At 43.1% G+C, this 21,236-nt stretch overlaps 1 protein-coding gene across 2 annotated transcripts in view; it reads right to left on the reverse strand.

Annotated features, from left to right (window-relative positions):
• The window catches only part of LOC128351246 (uncharacterized), a 43,313-nt gene extending 22,506 nt beyond the window's left edge, over nucleotides 1-20,807 (reverse strand). For both annotated transcript variants that reach the window (XM_053310629.1, XM_053310628.1), the window contains exons 1-6: nucleotides 20,406-20,807; nucleotides 13,715-13,771; nucleotides 10,490-10,591; nucleotides 9,674-10,224; nucleotides 3,527-3,625; nucleotides 3,014-3,103 (exon numbers count right to left, since the gene is read on the reverse strand). In XM_053310629.1, the coding sequence (XP_053166604.1) occupies nucleotides 9,677-10,224; nucleotides 10,490-10,591; nucleotides 13,715-13,771; nucleotides 20,406-20,508 (810 nt within the window). In that variant the 5' untranslated portion in view covers nucleotides 20,509-20,807 and the 3' untranslated portion in view covers nucleotides 3,014-3,103; nucleotides 3,527-3,625; nucleotides 9,674-9,676. The remainder of the gene's footprint in view (nucleotides 1-3,013; nucleotides 3,104-3,526; nucleotides 3,626-9,673; nucleotides 10,225-10,489; nucleotides 10,592-13,714; nucleotides 13,772-20,405) is intronic.
• Nucleotides 20,808-21,236: the final 429 nt, after the last annotated feature.

A 21,236-nucleotide genomic window follows, 5' to 3' on the forward strand; every position in this document is an offset into this window, starting at 1 on the left:
TTAACAGAACTATAGTTTCTAAACCATGAAATGTATTAGTTTCACTTTATTCCACACTAGTGAGACCTCATTTGAAATACTGCATCTGGTTCTAATCAGGGATGTGCATGAAACTGATTTTGCCAGTTCGGTACGAATCCAAACCTGAATCGAACTGTCCCAGTTTGGGTACAGTTAAACCACACCCAGTTCGGTTTGAGCACAAAACTGGTTCGAGCCAGTTCAGAGCTCTACTGGTAAAGGGGAATCCAGGGAGGATTCCTCTTTATCAATAAAGGGGCGAGGGCAGAGCAGGTGGGAGCGGAGTCAGTTACTATTTACAAGTCCTATTGGCGGAGGTGGAGGCCATGTAGGGGGCAGAGGGGGTGGGGTGGGGTGAGCCATCGCCCCCCACTCTGTGGTCGCGCCAATGGGATTTGCTACAATCTATTTGGGCTTGAGACTATCTATTTGAACTGTGTAGGTGACCTTGCAGTTTTTGAGGGCCGCTGGGCTGGACGGACAGGCCCAGGGGCCGCTCTGCCTGCTGCCGCCAAGGTGAGGGAGGCCTGCTCAGCTCACCCCCACTCCCGCACATGGTGGCTAAAATTACAGAAAAGCCGTGGTTTGGTGCAGCAGCACGGCAGCGATGGAGTGGGTGTGGAGTGGCAGCAGGAGGCCACCCGGTCTTTGGAGCCCCCCTGATCTTGGAGGTCATGGACTGGGGCCCCAAGGTCTGGGGGTAAGAATGCCTCTGCTGACTTAGAATCATGTTTCCTCACCTCCTGTCCTTCCTCAGCTCCCCAAAGGACTCTCTACACATACATTTTCATCACCTGGATCCATGGAGAGAAGGCCCTTGAGAAATTCCACCATGACTTCAACAATTTCCACCCCATCATTAATTGAGATTAGACTAGGCAATGTGAGAAGTTCACTTTCTGGACCTGATGGACATGCAAGTACCACCCTATATTGGAAACCCACTGACCACTACACATAGTCTACATGCTTCCATCTTCCACCCACAGCACACCACATGATCCATCTATAACCATGCCCTACAACACAACCACATTTGTTGCAGCTCATCAGACAGAGGCTTACACCTAAAAAGGTTTTGCCAGGTTTTGCCAATACAAAATATATCCAATGAAGTGAAAAGGCAAAGTCAGTCTAGTACCCAAGAATAACCACCTACTAGAGGTATTAAAATATGTTAAATTAAAAAAAAAATAGAGGACAGAAAAGGAAGTGACAAAGCACCACTGGTTGCCACTAACAGCTCCCAGTTAAAATTACTCCAAGGTATCATCAATAACCTACAGCCCATCCTGGGCAATGACATCTTTCTCTTAAAGGTCTTGCTTTCAGACAGTCCCCTGCCCTGAAACAGATATTAACCAACAAAACAGACACAAACACAGGGACCAGACCCTGCAATAAATTCAGGTGCAAACCCAATGCTGTATCCACAATGCTATCTCAGGACCAAATAAGAGGAGCTAAGTCAAGGACTCATTCATCTGCCCTTCCTCCAACCAAACTAGAATTTATCAAGGAATTTGATTCTGTTCATTTGGGCTTGAACAAAAACATGTGTCTCACTACAAAGGTTAAGTAACTTCTTGTATTCCATAGTTATTTGGTCTCATCAGCTGCCATGAAGAAATTGCTCAGAATAGTCCAATTAAAATTAAATGTACTCAGAGCAGTCCCAGTGACATTAAAGTCCTTTTAATTTCAACGGGACTACTTTGAGTAATTTCCCTCATCGTGTCAGCCATTGTTCCCAGGTCTGACTCCACCCATTTAGGCTCTAATAAGGAATCATTTTTCCTAGCTCAAGCAGCTTAGTCAAGAAGACTGATTTAGCTACTATTGCTGCTGTCCTGAATCACCACTGTACGTATATCTTCTATTTTAACTTTACATAGTCATGGGCACCAACTCTACCTCTTCCATCCCACAACCCTCTGATCCCACCTTTACCATTTATTCTTCTTCTCTATCTCTATCCCCAGCTGAGGTGGAAGACACTTCATATACCTGATGGTTATATTATATCCAAATTAACATTTTAAGTTTTATATCTCATTCGTTTATTCAGTAGTTTGCAGTGTTATAGTTTATGACAAACTGTCAGTTTTAATTCTACTTTTAATTTTTATCTACTCTTCACTATGATTTAATCTTAATAACTGTGAAAGGCCCCAAACTGTGGAGTTGACTGTTTGGTCTCAACTGGGCCAAATAGTCCGGATTTAACATATCTCCCACACAATGGAAGATATTTGGAAGCTCCATTCTGCCACCATGCTTTTTCCTGCTGCTTTCCATAACACAGAGAAGGCCACAGTAAAGCCAAAAAAAAAAAAAAAAAAAAAGGACTCTGAAATATACATTGCTTTCTCATTGAGTGAAAACGATGAAGTATGGTCTGAGAGGCTCTCAGGCACGTCACACAATTTGTGTGAAGCACCTTACTGGGCGTTGCGGGGAGAGCAGGCTTAGTCTACTCTCCCTGCAGATGATCATGCCTGCAGCCCTGGGCAGCCAGATTGGCCGCCCACATGACTACCAGCTCCGTCATGGAGCTGGTGGGGGGCTGCGGGGATCGGGGGCCGCGTGGCCCCCAGAAGTTCCAGGATGCCCTGCCCGAATGCACGGGGCATTCTGGAGAGAACCCTGAGGCTGGGAGGCTGGCTGCAGCCACCCAGGCAGGGGTCAACTTGTGTGTTGCCATGCACCGCGGAGGCACACAGGCAAAAAAAATGAGGTTAACGGAGCGCTCGCTCCATTAACCTCATTTAAGGGTTGGGGGAATTAGGAGGGCTAGCTGCCTTGGAACCACCGGGCCCGCCCGCGAGCCCAGTGGTTCCCATGATCAGTAGAAAGTGGGCTAGGCTCCCTTAGCCCGCATTCTACTAATTGTGGGAATAGCTTCAATATGTTACATACATGTTTCTAATAAACAAAAGCTGCTAAAATATGCATGCTTGTCTGTAAAACTCAGGTATAGAGGAAGATTTACCTTGGCCCTTACGTTCTTTTAATTCCTTAAGAATATTTTCCACTACTGAAGACTCCATATTCTCAATAGAAGGCAAAGGTTTCTGTTTCTCTATTTTTAAAAATAAATAAATAAAAGATTGCATTAATTATCATTGCCACACTGGAAAATTCTGTGAGAGAGCAAATCATTGGTTACACTCACATCAGTTTTCCTTTAATAAGGAACCATTTTAAACTGAGTTTACTTTCCACTCTGAAAGATACTTGTTGCCATTGCTATCAGAGGTTCTGTCATGATAGGTTTGAAGAAAAACCAGTTTCAAAAACATGCTTGATCAAGTGGTTTTCAAAGTTTTTACTTAAAGTACCTGTTAAAATGGAAATTGGAAGAGAATCCAGAGTATGTATTAATGAAATTCTGATACTTTCATTTGGGGCATTCTCTATGATTTACATGAAAGTAAAAGTTTCTGCTCATCTTTCTTTTTATTAAAAACATTCAATTCAATAAAGCAGGTCAAAACATACATACCATTCTCTTTCTTTTGATAGTTTAGTATTTTGTCTAATGCTCTTATAGAAGATTTTGGTGGTAGTCTCATTATGCTTTCTGAACTGCCTTTGTGTTTACCTGTTGTTGTAAGTAACAGAAATGACCAAATTTAATAACAAAAAAACTATACAACAAATTTAAAATTATCCTACAAAAAGTCATATTTAATCTTCAGTGACTTTACAAGTTTATTTAATCGCTGCAACTGAGAAGCAAAAGGAGCAAGCACATCTATAACACATAAAATATCCTACAGTTATGACTATTTATTCCAACCTTACTATCACAGAGCCAATGAAGTTTTCAGAAGAACTAGTTGAACCTGCACAGAGCATCTGTATGCCCCCTGCCACAGCCCCTGCTTTATTGCTCAGTATCAGCCACTTACTCTCAGCAGCCCCCTCCCCACTGCTTGCTCACTCACTCACACCCTGCCTGCTCACTCACCCACTCCCCACCACGCGCCCACTTGCCCCTCCCCGATGTCTGTTCAATTGCTCACTTCCTGCTCACCCATTCACGCGCCCCCTCCCCGCCACTTGCTCACCTGCTCGCCTCCTCCCCGCTGCTCGCTCCCTCCCTGCCACTTGTTCACTCACTCGCCCCTCCTCGCTCACTCCAAATCCTCTGAAATCTGCCCCCAAAACTGCTGAAAAATCCTCCAAATTCTAGTGGGAGAAAATCCCAACATGCCTTCAAGCATGAAAATCCCATGCTGCCTTCAAGCCCAAAATACCAGTGAAAGTGTGAAATGCATGTTGCAGGAACTGCGAATGGCCACACACCCCCCACCGCCCCCAACATGGTTCCACATTGCCTCCAGCATGCTCTCCAAGCCGGAAAACCACCAGAAGTGTGACATGCAGGAACTGAAAACCACTTAAAACCACCCCATGATAATGGAAGTTGGGTCTATTTAGCCCAACCACGAAAAATTGCTATGGAAGAACCTGCAGAAAACAAAGGCCTGCTCTATGTGCAAGGTGAAGGAGCATGGGAGGCAGCCATCCCATTGTCCCATCATGCACATAGTGTACATACTTTGGCCAAGATGTAAATAGGCCTTTGGTTTGGCAACCATTCTGGTTTTGCAAGATCCAGCTAACCCCACCACTTTCAAAGAGCTACATCACAACTGGGCAACCATTTCTACCTCTTTTTCTGTAGGATTTGTGAAAGCAATCCGCTTCTTGATTTTTGCCCATTAGTTTAGGGCAGGGCTTCTCAAACTCTGACCCCCAGATGTCGTTGGATCACATCTCCCACCATCCCCGGCCACAATGGCCTTTGTTGTCATTCAACAACATCTGGGGACCCAATATTGAGAAACCCTGGCTTGGCGAGTGGGGTGTGCTCTGCAAACCTTAGAGTGTAGAGAAATCGTAACATGAGATATGGACTTCAGAGTTGCACCAAATGCCACTTGTAAATCTGTTCTTTCGTGGTTGTTGTTTTTAAAAATGTCCTTCTGCTATGCCCAGCTATCTCTGCCCATCCCATATTCCTACTTAAATAGTGGAGTTTTAGCAAAGTTCAGTTTAACTCTGCAATTTCCACACTGTGGGCACTAACATGTTAAAACTGGTAGTTTTGTGTTTCTTTAACAGAATGTAACTATCGGTATTTGAAAGTTTCAAATCTATTGACTGTAGTTCCATGCTGTAGTTCTTTATGTGTCAATTTTATCACCATTAAACTGACTTCTCAGCTAAATGTGTCATATTTCTTTCTGATTGGACAATATAATGCAAATTATAGAGTGCCTTATTTGCAGGAGGACCCATAGGCCTGTCAAATTTGACCTTTAATCCAAGTTACTGTGCCTTCCTGCTGAAAAAATTCCACTTTCCACTCTTGATGTGTTAGCCCAGGACTCCATTCTTGAGATGCAGTACTAATTTAGTCACCTAAATTACTTGTGTAGCCAAGGCTCATTATCACTGTGAAACTACATGTCTGGAAACTGTGAGGAAAATTCCTTAATAGTAGGATGGGAACTGGAGCTGAAGTGCAAAGGGGTTACTTGTATCTGCTAATATAATTAACAGATGTCACTTCTTGCATTAGACTAGGAAGATTTTTTCACTTTTTCATATTTGATTGATTGATTGTTCCATTTCTATTCCACTTTTCATTAAAATAACCCCAACAATGCACAATTAAAATACAAATTAAAAATACAAACATTAAATATAAAAATAATATATCTCTATTTAAAAGTTTAAAAACCTATATAAAACTGTAAAACACAAAGCAGTGGCTGGGAGGGCATTCCAAAGCCTGGGGGCAATGTCTGAGAAGCCCCTGCCTCGCATGCTTGACTACTGAGCCTCTGTCACCATCGGCACATAGAGCAGAGCCCCCTCCGATGTTCGTGTGAAGTGGCAGAAACCCTTGGGAGCAGGCGGTGCTTCAGATATCCAGGGCCCAAACCGTTAAGGGCTTTAAAGGTCAAAACCAGCACCTTGATTTGGACCTGGAAACAAATTGGTAGCCAGTGCAGTACTTTCCAAATGGGTGTAATATGATCCCAACAGGCAGTTCAGGATAAAATCATAGCTGCCGCATTTTGCACTGTTGAATCAAACATGTTGCAATGTTGAATTAATCTTCCTGCTGGTCGGGCCTCAGTCTGCTCACCTCCAGAGAGCCACAAGAGCGAGAGCCCTTGTATTCTTGCCAAAAGGCTCACACCATTGGCACAAGCAGCTCTTTCCTAGTAATCACCTGGAGCAGGGAGGAGCAGAGACAAACATTCAGGGCCCCACCCAGCAGAACCTCTTCTCTTCCCTTCTGGCTCTGGCACAAGTAGAGGGCTGTTCAAACATAAAACACCTTTAACATAAATCAGAATAGCCCAATTCAGATGCAACAGTCATGGTTTGCCATCATAAGAATGAGCTGTTTTGAGCTCTGGGAAACTGCAGCTTCTTTTAAAAAAAGAGAGGGACTGGAAGTTTCTTATATCCTTCCCTTATGCAAGAGTGTGCAGTCCTGAAGTTTGTGCCTGCTTATTTAAAAGCTTATTATGTCTAAATTAGGCCAACACTCGCTCTAATATATAGCTTGGTAGTACACTTTGATGCACACACAGAAGTCCTGTGTAGAGAGTCTATTCCCACACACACAAAGGATGAATAAACATATGTTATAAAGCACACAATTACAAAGAAATGGCCTATATTCTAGATCCCATAAAGTGTGGCTGAAGGTCAAATTGTGTCCATAGTCCTTATGCATGTGGATATATAGTTCTTCCAGATCTTTGCTTTTCTTAGGTTGGTTCTTGTTCCAGATGTAACTCCACAAGTTACTCAAAAATCTTCCAGAACTGTTGCTCCTTCTGATGGATGCCTTGTCCAAGTAATACCCAACATAGACCTGATTGGATGCATAGTCCTTCCGGTCTCTTTCCCATTTGCGTTCTTTGAACTCATTCAATTTATCCTGATATCTATGTAAGGATCGTTCTATATCCTGTATTTTTAAATCAAAATCCCCATTTGAAACAGTATCCTGTAATTTTTTCTCCAACTTATAAGGAGCATGAGATCAAAAGAGCATTTATTTAATATGGAGGACCAAGTGTTCAAAAAACTTTCATCAGAGGAAAACATAGCAGGAGCCTTATTCATTCTTAAACCTCTTGGGATTCTAAGAGCTTCACAATACTCCTTTAATGTCATAGCATGATGCTGCAACTTTACTTGCTTACGTTTAAGGTTGCTCAATTGGTTCCATTCATTATGCACAGAGCTATGTGATGTGTATGCCGTGGTCCCAAAGGATCTCATGCTCCTTATAATTAAAAATCCTTTCAGGAGCATGAAGAAACACAGAATACAATTGCTGAGTTGGAGAAAAAATTACAGGATACTGTTTCAAATGGGGATTTTGATTTCAAACTACAGGATATAGAACGATCCTTACATAGATATCAGGATAAATTGAATGAGTTCAAAGAACGCAAATGGGAAAGAGACCGGAAGGACTATGCGTCCAATCAGGTCTATGTTGGGTATTACTTGGACAAGGCATCCATCAGAAGGAGCAACAGTTCTGGAAGATTTTTGAGTAACTTGTGGAGTTACATCCGGAACAAGAACCAACCTAAGAAAAGCAAAGATCTGGAAGAACTATATATCCACATGCATAAGGACTATGGACACAATTTGACCTTCAGCCACACTTTATGGGACCTAGAATATAGGCCATTTCTTTGTAATTGTGTGCTTTATAACATATGTTTATTCATTCTTTGTGTGTGTGGGAATAGACTCTCTACACGGTATATATACTTTTTAGTATATGTTTTGTTTCTTGGTCCGTGTATCCTCCTTGTTTTCACACAGAAGTCCTGGGCAAGCAAGTTTCCTCACTGGCTTAGTATTGGCACCAGCTCTACAGGTTGAGTGAGATTAATGCACACAGCTGTTCCTAACAATGAAGGTCAAATTTATATGGAATTCTGTTGATCACTGACGTTCACACCCATGAGCAGGAGCTCCTATAACTTCGCTGAGAGAGGAGAAGAAGAGAGGAGAGGAGAGAAGAGATGCATATGTTCAAGGACTGATTGCAGGTTTTTCATGGGGGTTTCAAAGCTGTAAACACACAAGAATGTGTAATGAGTTTCTTACCCATGTATAATGGGTAAGAACAGGGAAAAGATACCGTGGTTTTATCCCACCCCCACCCCCACCCCCACTCAATGAAGGGCTTAGATAGAAGGTTAAAAGGAGAGAGAAATAGAGCCTTTGCCTGCCTTGAGGTCCCTTTTTGTGAATATGGGAAAAGTTCCTTTGTGATGAATATGATAGCAAGCACATAAGCAAATAAGATCAACCAGATTGAATTATATAAATGAATTATTCTTGTGTCCACACTGTTCCAAGGTCAAGAACAAAACCTATCCAAGAGGTTCTTGAATCCTCTACAGTCATGGCCAGATGGAATACTTATGGGGCCTTGATATGTTGGTTAGACATACGTAAGCTTATGTATAATGAACAGATTAACATCACTTTCAGAGTTGTTATTTTGAATGCATATGCTTATGTATTCAAGATTAATATTTCATTAAGGTTTTCCAAAATATATTTGCATTTCACTTGACTAATGTTGGACACATTTATTTATATGGAAGTCAGCGACTGTTCTTACATCATAGCGGTAGTATGACTGTAGCTGGAAGTCACATGAGCTCCTAAAGAGTGAGGAAAGTGTGTGTGTGTGTGTGTGTGTGTGTGTGTGTGTGTGTGTGTGTGTGTAAAGGGTTTCTCAGTGTGGTTCAGAAGATTATAGCCACACTAGCCACTCTGAAAATAGGGTTTGCTGGCACTGTTAAGATCACCTGTCCTGATCTACTTGGAAAGCTTTTTCTCATGGTTTCCTATGAGAACTGGTTGCAACTACAGTACCAAGATAATGCAAATCCCATTCAGCTTGATGGAAGATATTTCTAAGTAAATGGTGCTTAGGGCTGTAAGATTCTTAGAATAGTATCCTACAGCTGGTTAATACTAGTAATACTTCACATTTATATGAGAACATTACACGTGTTCAAACCTTTACACAAATTATCTCAGTAATATTAACAACAGCCCTGAATGTCAGGCTGATATTGTTATTCTCATATTGCCTAAGAAAATCATTTTGTGAGCTCATAGCTGAGGTGAGATTTAAACTGGGTATTTCCTGGCTTGCAGCTTGTACCCTTAGCAGCTACTCTGCAAGAGTGGAAACATCTGTTTCTAGCCTTTCTTGGAGATAACCTTTTCATGAATACCCCTGTGACGGGATGATTTTAGAGTGGATGAAATACTGGACTTGGACTTTAAAGACCAGGAACAAATCTTACATCTGCTGTCACAGGCTGAATGGGCTTGGACACTTCAACCTGAATTCCCACCTCACAAGATTGTTGTGAAAATGACAACAATCTTTGAAAGACATTATGCTCCTTTTAGAAGCTATACCAATGTATAAACATTGAGCATTTCATCAAATTCCATTAGATTCATAGTTTTACCCAGATATTAAGCCAATATTAATAATTTTAATTTAATGGTGCAAAGATTTCAAGAGGTATCTCAAATTCACTGAAAATAAAAATAATGTCTTTACCTGTTACAGGAAGATTTCTCTTACTGTCCTCTGTAGTGCTCTTGCTGCCATATCACGATCAAGTTTTATCAAAGTCTTTCTTCTTTTCTCAGGAATATGTGTCACTTCCTTATCCACCGAACTGTTTACAATCACTTGCAAACCATTGTCTTTGAATATTACTGAATCAGATTTAATGCCTTGGGTCATAATGTTGCTGACTACAATATGAACTTCAGGGGTCTCTATTGAATCATTTAAATTGTAAATGTCAATCAGAGTTGTGCTTGAATTGTCAGTAGAATGGAATCTTAATGTAATATTAGTTGTTTTTATTGATCTGCCATCAAAATTACCAGCATTTTTGTCTTGGTCAGAAAGCAAAGTTCTTCCATTTTTATCCTCTTCAGTTTCTACACCCTCCACTTCATTAGGCTTCTCTGGAGTATTCATATCAATATTTGAGAAAATATTTTGCAGTTTGTTATCAACCAGCACTGGATAGCTATTGGGAAATGGTCTTTCTTGCGCTGTTAGGCTACTAGGAGTTGTCTTCTCTTTTATAAAGTATTCTGAAACAATATAGTTTTCTATATTAACATTTCAGAAGTATATTCTACATTAAAAACTATTACACACAGTTCAAATGCTAATATTTATTATTCTAAGCAGACTTGTTTGGAAGCAATTTTCAACAAAATGAAAAGGATAAAATTTCAGCTAAATGTGTTTTAGATTAAGGTATCTGATGGTGAAAGTAATACTCGAAATTTACCAAGTTATATGCCGGCCTTCACCACAGAAAGAACACAACACCCAACAACAAGGACTACCTGCCTTTTAGTTCTTTTCCATTTACTGTTTCCAATCTGTTGGGGTTTTTTGGAAGGTCATGCTCAAGCGTCAAACGCCTTTGGTGCAGAACTTTGATTCTCTGATCTGCAGATAAAATAACCTGAATCAATATAAGTGACAACATCCAAAACCAGATTAATCTTGTACGTTATTACATTTTGGTGTAATGAGGAGGCTAAAAGTCTGAACTTTTATAACAGGAAGTCCCCAGTAGTTCAAACATCTCAGCAGCTACAAACTTGCAAGGCAAATTACCATCAGTCTCAGACGCACTCCCTTTGCAATATGGTAACCAGGTCTTGGCCAATCCAGGATCTCCACCAAGGCAGGGAGAGATGTGGACCTTAGACAGGTCTGAGGGAAGGGGTGGGGGTCAGAACTTCAGATGGTTTCAAGCAAGAATGTACAAAAGCTGTGTCCAGCAGCTACTTGGAAAAGACATCTGGGGTTTATGGTTGCTGCTCAGGCAAAAAGAGCTGGACTTTCCCTTCCCTGAGGAAGGCTCTGCTTTTCTTGCAGAGTTTCTTGCAGAGTTTTTCTTGCAGAGTTTCTTGCAGAATTTTCTAGGCACTGGCTCTGATGGTTCTGGAGGACGTCTACTATGCAGGGGCATAACGATACGGGGGGCAGGCAGGGCACATGCCCTGGGCGCCACCCCGGCGGGTCACGTGGGGGGGTGCCAAAAAGTGACATTCCCCCGCCCCCCGGATCGCCCACCAAGTGTGGCGGCGTGTGTGCGGCGGCAATTCGGTGGTGGCGGGCGGCGGTGGCAGGTCGCCCGCTGAGTGCGGCGGTGGCTGGTGGCGATGTAGCGGCCCGAGCGGTGGCGGATCGCCCGCCGAGGAGTGCAGGCAGAGCGACGCCGAGGCCTGCTGTCTGGCCTGGCGTCGCTTCTCAACTGAAGCGACTCCAAGCCAGACAGCAGGCCTCGGCGTTGCTCTGCCTGCACTCCTCAGCGGGCGATCCGCCATCGCTCGGGCCGCTACATCGCCGCCAGCCGCCAGCCACCGCTGCACGACGGCGGGTGACCCGCTGCCGCCGCCCGCTGCCACCGAATCACCGCCACCACCGCCGCACTCGGCGGGCGACCCGCCACCACCCACCACCGCTGAATTGCCTCCACCGCCGGCGATCTGCCACCTGGGGCGCCGCCAACACAGGTATGTGGGGGCCGTGGGGTGGGGGGGCGGGGGGCACCATTTCAGGGCCAGAGCTTGCCCTGGGCGCCATTTCTCCCCCGATACGCCACTGCTACTATGATTGGCAGGTTCTCTGGGGATTCCTCTGAATCACAGGTTGAAAGCAGGGCTCTTTTGTCAGGTCATAGTGGAAATAACAACCTAGTTCTCTTGGTGTGTGTGTGGGGGGGGGGTTTGTCCTTGCGGCACACAGTTGCCTGGGGCCTGAGTTATGGAGTCTTTCCACCCTTTTTCATTTCCTGAACTATCTGCCTTGTCCTGCAACTGGAGAGGTCCTGGATCCAGGATCATGATATACAAGGGTCACAAGCCTACCTTAAATGTTGGCACTTTGGATACTAAAAAAGAGCTGTACAGATACTGATTATTAGGTGTGCTCTGCACAGAACAAATGTGTATGAGGAAGTAGGTATAAAAAGTGGAGAAGGTTACCATGCTTGGTAACTTGTAAATCCAAACCCCTGTATTTCAGTTTATTTTTCTTATGAAATTTATTTTTGTCTATTTTTTTTAATCCAAGTATGGCAGGAATGACAAAACAAACAAACTTTTTTTCCATGTGATACTTCTATATATTTTACATTTAATGCTGGCTCCGGCTCCTTGGTTCTCCTGGGGTGTGTGTGTGTGCGCGCGCGGGGGATGGGTCCTGTAGTACAGATACTATGTAGTATGCATACACATACATGATATATCAGGTAAACACATACATGATATAGTTCCTAGCTAGACAATTTAACAAGCATAGTCCATACCTACACATGTTTATTAATAATCAAGTCCTACAGAGCTCAGTCAGACTTGTTTTTTGAGAGATATACTAAGAATTCAAGCTTAAGTTGGAACCAGTCTACACATTATTGTATCCATGTGGGAGGGTGTTTCCACATATTCATCATGTCTGGCTGTGTTGTCTAACATGGCTTATTACATGAATTCCCCCTGCCCCTCAATCATTTGAAGAGTTTTGCTGTAGTGGCTGTTATTTCTGGAGGCATGGAAAATTTCCATACAGGTGGGAAGACCCACATGACAAGCTGGATTAAATGGTACAGTTGGGTGTGGAAAGCTGTCAATAAGGTACCATGTACATTGGCCATAAGACAAAGGTAAAGTGATAGGATGAAGATGAGGATAAGATCCTTGAGTGCACAGAAAAAGTTATACTTCAGGAAATTTTTTGTAAAAGAAGTAGGTAAGAGGAAGTAGGTATAAAAAGTGGAGAAAGTTACCATGCTTGGTAATTACATTTAAGGCAGAAAAGGGGGAAAAAACCAAACATTTCAAAGGGGCATAATAGGGCAAGGGGAGATAGTTGTCTGGGGGCCCACTGCCTTGCGGGGGGCAGATGCAAGTCTCATGACTGACTCCCTCAGCCCTGCACCTGCCTGGGCTTCCTTCAGTTGTATTCATCCTCCGAAAATGATGTGAGTGTTAAGACCAGGAGCTACCAGAACAGCCTGTCTTTCTCTAGTACCATTAAATGACTTGCATCGTCCACAATTCACAAAACCTTAAAAAAAAATAATTTAGGATGATGTTCTATTGTGGCACATAGGAGATATATACAGTATGTCCTATGTCATATAGATATAGATGCTTTTTGTTACCACTATTCAGCCTCATTTAAGATTTCTTTACTTCATGAGCTGAGCTTCAGTAAGGGGGGGGCATTTTAAAATCTTGTCTCTGGGCCCACTCCAACCTTGCTATGCCCCTGTTTCAAACCCACAATTCGTAAGGAGTCAGCACAAATATATGTTTTGAGCAAAAAAAAGCTGTTTTCAAATTATTTTGTCTTGATTTATGTTCATCTCTGAGCCCTATTTTTTAAAAATATTCTCTAGTGATGCAGCTGTAGGTTAATTACAAACACAGAGTTTGATTAAAAGATGTACATCTTTGAGCACTGTTCCCATGTCCCTTACATTCCAATATAATTTTAGAGACCCATGGCAGTGTAAGTCAAATGCATGGTGGAGGCTTTGTTAAAGGAACTGTTACTTACCAAGTAGTTTAAGAAGGTCTTTAAGGTTCTTTTTTGAAAGTGCTAAAGCGGGCCTATCTGTAAGGTGGGGGGAGAGAGAGAGTGAGTGATAGTGTACTATAATAATCAATTACAAAAACGACACATTTGAACAACTTTTAAAATTGCCCATCTTCATCAGCATTACTGAAATATGTCTGAAAGAGTTAAATGATGTATCTATCAAAGTAAGTGGAAGCAAGGGACAATTCTCTTGACCAAACTGGTATGTGGTGACAGTCAGCGGAGTAAACCTATGTCTCACTCAGCTAATCCCAAAATGATTGCATCATCACACACCCAGTCTTCAACTCAAGCCATGCCACGGCAAACTGCACAAAAGTGAATTGAGCTGTGGCATTGTATACGTGGCTTGAGCTGTAGATATGCTAAAGCGATCACACCATTTCAGCAAGCATATCTCACATTAGGCACAATTCTTTTCATGTGAATATGACTGCTATAAAAAGAGCTTTGAGTTTAGCCTTGGAGCCAATGCTAACCCAAACTTCACAGTGTTTTGTGTTTCATATAATGCAGCTAGAAACAGCACACCAAATGTTTGTCTGTACTGTGTACACTAATCATACTATCATTTCTGGTCAAAACAGTTTTGCAAGTTGATGAAGAGGTACAGAAATCTGTTTGACCAGATATGATGGTGGAAAAAAGAAAGAAGTGTGCCTGTCACATAGCAATGATGCCTCTATCATGCCATCTTTAGCTTTCTTAAAAACTAGAGTCAGTTTCTGTTGTGGGGCGGGGGAGTACGTATATCACTGTTCATTTCATCTGACTGAGGTCTATGGAACTGTTCATTCTGGCATGGCCATCCATCATCAGACCCACTCTGAATGCCACAACATATTCAAGAAGTATATGCATGAATCCAAAGTTCCAACACTAAACCAATGACAAAGCTGATTTTCAAATGGTCTTAATGACAGACAATCTGCATACCAATTGACTCATTTGCGCAGACGATCGCTTGGAACAATACAAGAAAAATATGTAAAAAGGTCTGTAATGGTGCATGACAATTGCTTCCAAGTATGCTGACCTTTGGTAAATGAAACAAACAAAAAGTACAGTACTCTTTTGACGAGACATTAATGAGTGATTAAGAATGAGTACAGCTGCATCATATGAACACTTGGTTAAAAATATTCTTTTCACATTCCGTGTCAGTCCCATAATTATGATGGAAAATACTGTGGAAGGAAGCAAGTAAGCCTATGCAGTAAAATATTTATATTTTTACAATAACTATATGGTTTTCAACAACACATTGTCAAATGCAGCTCACTTATTACTTTTCCAACTGCTTATTTATTCACAGAACCTATCATTAGTATTATATTCCACTACTGCAGCACTGAAGTAAATTTTCACTTAATTTCCAATATCTGCATACTTTACATGCCACCTGAAAATTCAATAACACAACCTTTCCCATATGGCTTCTGGACCATTGCCCAACAGATTAAAATTGGTGACTCAGAATTAGAAAGGATAGTTGTCTCCAAGTAAAAAAAATAAATAAATCCAAATCCCCAACAAAATAAACTAGCTGGGCTGGGTGCAGAGTATCTGCACCTCTAGTTCTCCCCGCCCACCACCACCACCACACAGCCATTTTCTTTCCCTGTTTTCTTCACTGCCCATCTGCCACCATTGTTTTCTTCCCCCGTATATCTACCTGCCAACTGCCCGCTGCCATTTTCTCCACCCCCACTGTTTTGTTTCCCACCTCATCTCCGCTGCACCTCCGCTTTACTCTCCCTTTGCCGGCAGCTCGCTCGCAAACTCTCGCGAGAGCTGCCACACATGGGATTAGCGACAGGTACGCCATATATATTTGTAAAAATGTGAAAGCCACATACTTTTGTTTTAAAGCATTACAATATTCAATCAATTGTATCCTTGCCTTTTTTTGCAATAGTGGTGGAAATGAGGAGTGGGGCTAAAGTCATGGTTCCTGAAATGGAAGCTGAAGAGGAGAGTTGGTCTTGTACTAGCAAGCATGACTTGTCTCCTTAGCTAAGCAGGGTCCACCCTGGTTGCATATGAATGGGAGACTAGAAGTGTGAGCACTGTAAGATCTTCCCCTCAGGGGATGGATCCGCTCTGGGAAGAGCACAAGGTTCCAAGTTCCCTCCCTGGCATCTCCAAGATAGGGCTGAGAGAGATTCCTGCCTGGAACCCTGGAGAAGCTGCTGCCAGTCTCTGAAGACAATACTGAGCTAGATGGACCTGTGGTCTGACTCAGAACATGGCAGCTTCCTATGTTCCTATGTTCCTAAAGGAATGAAGACAGCTGCTAAGTACTGTATTCTTTCTAGTTCCAATGGAAAAGACAACAGTTAGCAACAAAGAGAGGAATCCCTGGAGTCTTCATTTGCAAATTTTATTTGTTCTGTTTTCTGGGTTTGGGCTGGGGGGAGGGGGGGCTGTGGCACTGGTTCTTCCCAGTTCCGGCTCCTATTCATCCAGCTCTAAAGCTTCCGGTGTTACTGCTATGAAACAGAGCTCTTTAGTTTGGTATAACTGCTACAGAGACTAAGGCACAGTTTCTTCTGTTAAGTCTTACTATGATTGTCTGAACCTCGAAAATGTCCCCATGAAGCTGGGGAGTTGTGGAAAAATTCCCTCAAAACCTGACCACCAGCACCTGGGAGGGCAATACTTCATAACACCAAGAGATTAAGTGTGTCAAGGCAAGCTCCTTCCCTTTCAGAAACAGAACATGGTTACCTGACCGGTGAGAGAGCTACAGAGTTTCAGCTGACAGAATTTCATTCTGCAGAGACTATTAGACAGCTTTGCCCCTCAGAAGCAATGGTCCTGACTATCCTGAGTCAGAATTTTTCCCCACCCCAAATTTTTCCCATTCTTTAAGCTGAAATTCTCATTCCCCCACTCCTAGCCACTAAGGTTTATTAGCTCTGATCACTGGCCTGAGCTCACAAACATTCTAGCCCACTGACCAACATGGGGGGCAGTTTTGGGGGAGGGGATTGGCCCCATTAGGTTTTTTCATTTGGATTTTTGTGAAACTGACATATCTGCGGATCACTCAGAGTCTGCCAGCACCTTCTGCTTGCCTGCAGGCACTCCAGTTCTCCATTCTTAAGGATCATAATGTTTCCAGTTCTTTCAGAAATAGTATATAGATAATACCAACCAGCTCTGCTCTTTCACAAAGGTTGCAGCATAGGATGTTTCATAGGCAACTACAAAGAACTTTCATCCCATCCTAGCAATATCCAACAACCTGGTATCCTCTGGAGAGTTGGACTTTGGGTGAGTCTGTGCCCACTGTTTTGGAATGAAATGCTGTTACCCATGGCTGGGGTAAAGCATTTTGTTGAAACAGATGTCGTTTTAACAGAAAATCTCACTAAGAAACTGTGTGAGAAACCCATCTAGTGAGATACAAAGTAACAAAAATATATTTCCCCTTTTTGTTTGTATTGCAATAGGAGGTAATAGGTTCCACTGCTGCCCTTTTCTGTTACGTTTGCCAAAATACCTCATGATCCAAGGGCCAATTAAATTCTATTCCCTTTTAACCTGGAGTAACAGTGGACTGCTTCTCAAGAGAGAACTATTTAAGCCTCCTTAAGTATAACTGATCCAGAAGATCATGTTAATCATGCTGCCACCATGATTGTCAAGATAGCTTGGTCATCTGAAACTTATATCACATGGAGAACCTCCACATGATGCTGCAACTTTGTACAGTGAAAACAGCTATTGAAATGATAAATCATGAACACTGGAGTCTTATTCCTGCTTTCCATATCTCAAGCAGCCTCTTCTGAGCATTTCCTTTCTTGCACAAACAACTAAACACAGCCACCAGCAATTTATTGTGGTGATCAGGTGTTGCCAGACAACCCTAACCTTGTTTCTGTAGTCCCAGGAAAGCAGCAAAGCAGGGTGATTCATCAAGTGTCTGATGGCTGATGTGCTACGTTCAACTTGGCGGGTCACAAGTTGGGCAGACTTGTACAGAATGAACGCTAGAAAAATAGCCTTGAACATAATCACCCCTAGGAACTGGCTGGTGAGATGGAAATGTTCTCAATAAGAAATGCAGGACCTCAGACCGAGATGATGCTTAATGTGTCACTGGACAACCACTGGGAAACCATTTAGGGGCGGAAAGTCAGATAGTAATAGCATCAAATGACCCTGCAAGTTGCTAAGTGCTATTTATTTTAAAAGCATCAGGGAGTGTTGTATCACCTTAAAGTCTTAACAAATTTATTGTAGCATAAGCTTTTGTTATGCTTCAATAAATGTATTAGTCTTTAAGGCAACAGAATACTTCATTTCTTTATTTTTGCTGCTACTCCTCTGGAAGTTATTTAAAGGGATGTTCTTTACTTGGCCAGAAGACTGGGAAGAGATCTTGTATAAGGTGCAATTGTAGCTGGCATTGTGCCGAGCTGACATCAGCAATCTTAGATCTGATGTGCAGTGGCTTGGTGTGGTACCCAACTACAATCCCCCCTTGCACACAATCATTTCCTAATCCTCCAACCAGAATTTGTGCCACCAGATGTCTGGTTTTCAGGAGTGTGCACAGTTCTGGATCTTAACTCCCTGTTCCTTGAACTAACTTTCTTGATCGTAAGAACATGGCCATAAAGTACTGCAGCACTGTGGAGCTGATGGTAAAGGTAAAGGTAAAGTGTGCCATTGAGTCAATGTCGACTCCTGGCGCCCACAGAGCCCTGTGGTTTTCTTTGGTAGAATACAGGAGGGGTTTACCATTGCCACCTCCTGCACAATATGAGATGATGCCTCTCAGCATCTTCCTATATCACTGCTGACCGGTGATTCCCTTATAGGTGCTTCCCATAGTCTGGGACACATACCAGTGGGGATTTGAACCGGCAACCTCTGGCATGCTAATCAAGTCACTTCCCCACTGTGCCATTAGGTAGCTTGGAACTGATGGGCACCTCCTCATTTCAGTGCAGAGCAGGCCTATTCCATAGTAGTGAACATTTTATTTTGCTGCCCTATAGACTTCTAAACTTGTCAGGGGAGCTAGAGCAGTCAGTTGCCACTGAGGTAGAACTGACAGGATGAACAGTTAGGAAGAGGGACCAGGTGAGCTAGAATAATCAGGAGTCTGACACCATACTAACTTGAGAAAGATAAACTCTCTTAACCTCAGTTCTCCAGGTATCAAATAGGGCAGGTCTGTTGTGAGGCGGTTTTTCAATACAGCCTGCAAAACATATCTTTCCCCCCTGCTAACCAGGCAATAATGAAGCACCATTTAAAGTGGTTACTGTCTTGGCAAATGAGGAACTGTCCTTCTCCAACCTTAGCACTAGGGGCAGAGTTAGCAGTGTTTCATCGCATTCCGTGAACATGGGCCCCCAGGGGTGCTTGTGCTTGTGACCTATGCTGTGCTCCCCCACCCCCCAGCATCACACTCCTCTCCCCACCTCTGCACACTGGTTTTGGCATTCTATATATTCCACTTTGTATATGCTTAGAATTAATGCTATAAAGCTATGATATCATACTAAAAAACTGCTACCCTGAAGGTAGCTATAAAATTATTTAAAATTCTAAGCATATAAAAAGTGAAATATATAGAATGCCAAAAACAGTGGCTAAAAGAGAGTATACTTCTCTGCCCATTATTTCTCTGTGTTAATGTTATTTCTCTGTGTCAAACTGCCCTGAGCCATTTTGGAAGGGCGGTACAGAAATCAAATTATAATTAATATAAAACATCTAACTAAAAACATTAAAGATATAGTATAAACAGCAGTCTAAAACTATGCAGAGGTAATGCAGGGAAATATCCTGGCAGTCATGACCTGGTGGATCCTACATGCTGTCATGCAGAAATTGGCAGTGTTATACATGAAGACCAGATTTTATTTATTTTATTTTATTTTATTTTTACATTTATATCCCGCTCTTCCTCCAAGGAGCCCAGAGCGGTGTACTACGTACTTGAGTTTATTCTCACAACAACCCTGTGATGTAGGTTAGGCTGAGAGACAAGTGACTGGCCCAGAGTATCAGCTAGTATCATGGATGAATGCGGATTTGAACTCGGGTCTCCCCGGTCCTAGTCCAGCACTCTAACCGCTACACCACGCTGGCTCTCAGATCTTCATCTGAGAGCAGCAACCAGGTATAGCCAGGGTACTTGCGAAATAGTCGACATATAAACTTAGTCTGAATGTCTCTGCAAACGGGGCAAAAAAGGAGCACAGGTTCTGTGGTTTCTACCTCCCCAGTGTCACAGGGACAAAGTCTCTCTGCAATTGGGATCTTTCTGAATTTGCCTTCCAGTACTGTAGAGGGAAGGGCATGACAATGGGCTTGTGTTTGTATTAATTTCCTGATGTTTATTTACCTCATTACTCCATGGGTTAGCACCCCATCTTTCCAGTAGGTATTGCTTTATATAAATATTGTTTTAAATAATAATCATGGGCAATATCCAGACTAAGATTGCCATAACTAAGTCCAATTAATGGTGCTGAAGTTAGTGATGACTTTAAGCTAGTAATGATTTCAAAGGTGCTTAGTCACGGCTATCTAGATGTTGCATGATGATGATGATGATGATGATAAATTAGTTGTAGTAGATAGATACTTTAGAACACCATTGTCCACCAACACACACTACCTTGGTTAGGATGCCCCTGGCGCCCAGTCTGACTGCCGCAGATGGGCAGGAAGGTGAGGAGGAGGAAGCAGACGGGCGCTGCAACCCTGCCACCACGTGCCATGCTCACCCCCGCTCTCCGCTTTGGATCCAGCCCGAGGGCAACATTTCCCGTCTCCCTCGGTCTCCAGGACGCGCGGGGCAACAGAACGCAGCCTCCTTTGTGACCTCATTCGCACGCCCGGTGTCAACATCTTGGTCCTCTCTCAGGGCAAGGGCTCCATCAAGGAACCTGGGAGCGGCCGAGCCACAGAGGGAGCCTCACGCCCGGCCCGAGTCTTCCCTAATGGCCCGCTCGCTGCGCGGGTTGAGACTCGGAAGCCGCCGGTGACCTTCAGGAGGAGCCGAGGAGGGAGCCAGAGAAAGGCGAAGGGGACTTCCCTCCGTGCAGGGAAGAAGCGCTGATAGGAGAAGGAAGGGGCTTTGTTTAGAAGGAGCGGGGCGGATTTGTCAGCAATGAAGAGCAACGTAGCACACTAAATTTGCCGGCTTCTTTCCTGTTCAGGACGGGCGCCTTATGCTCCCCCTTCCCCGTTCACAAACGCACACGTGCCATGACTAGTGGGTGCTGTTTACCTCAGATGATAAGGTTTGTTTCTATCATCGAAGTATAACGCTGGAGGGAAACTGTATCCCCCCAAAGCGGTATTTATAGACATGTGTGGGGACGAAAATCTAGCAAGGGGATCCCTGGGATCCCTTGAAAATGCTGGCAGCCGTTTAGCATCGTACGCTGGAAGTCTGGGCCCCGCAAAAGCAACGCGTTTGGCGGGCGAGAAGAACCGGACCGGC

This window comes from Hemicordylus capensis, chromosome 3 (genome assembly GCF_027244095.1).
Source record: "Hemicordylus capensis ecotype Gifberg chromosome 3, rHemCap1.1.pri, whole genome shotgun sequence".
Taxonomy (NCBI): Eukaryota; Metazoa; Chordata; class Lepidosauria; order Squamata; family Cordylidae; genus Hemicordylus; species Hemicordylus capensis.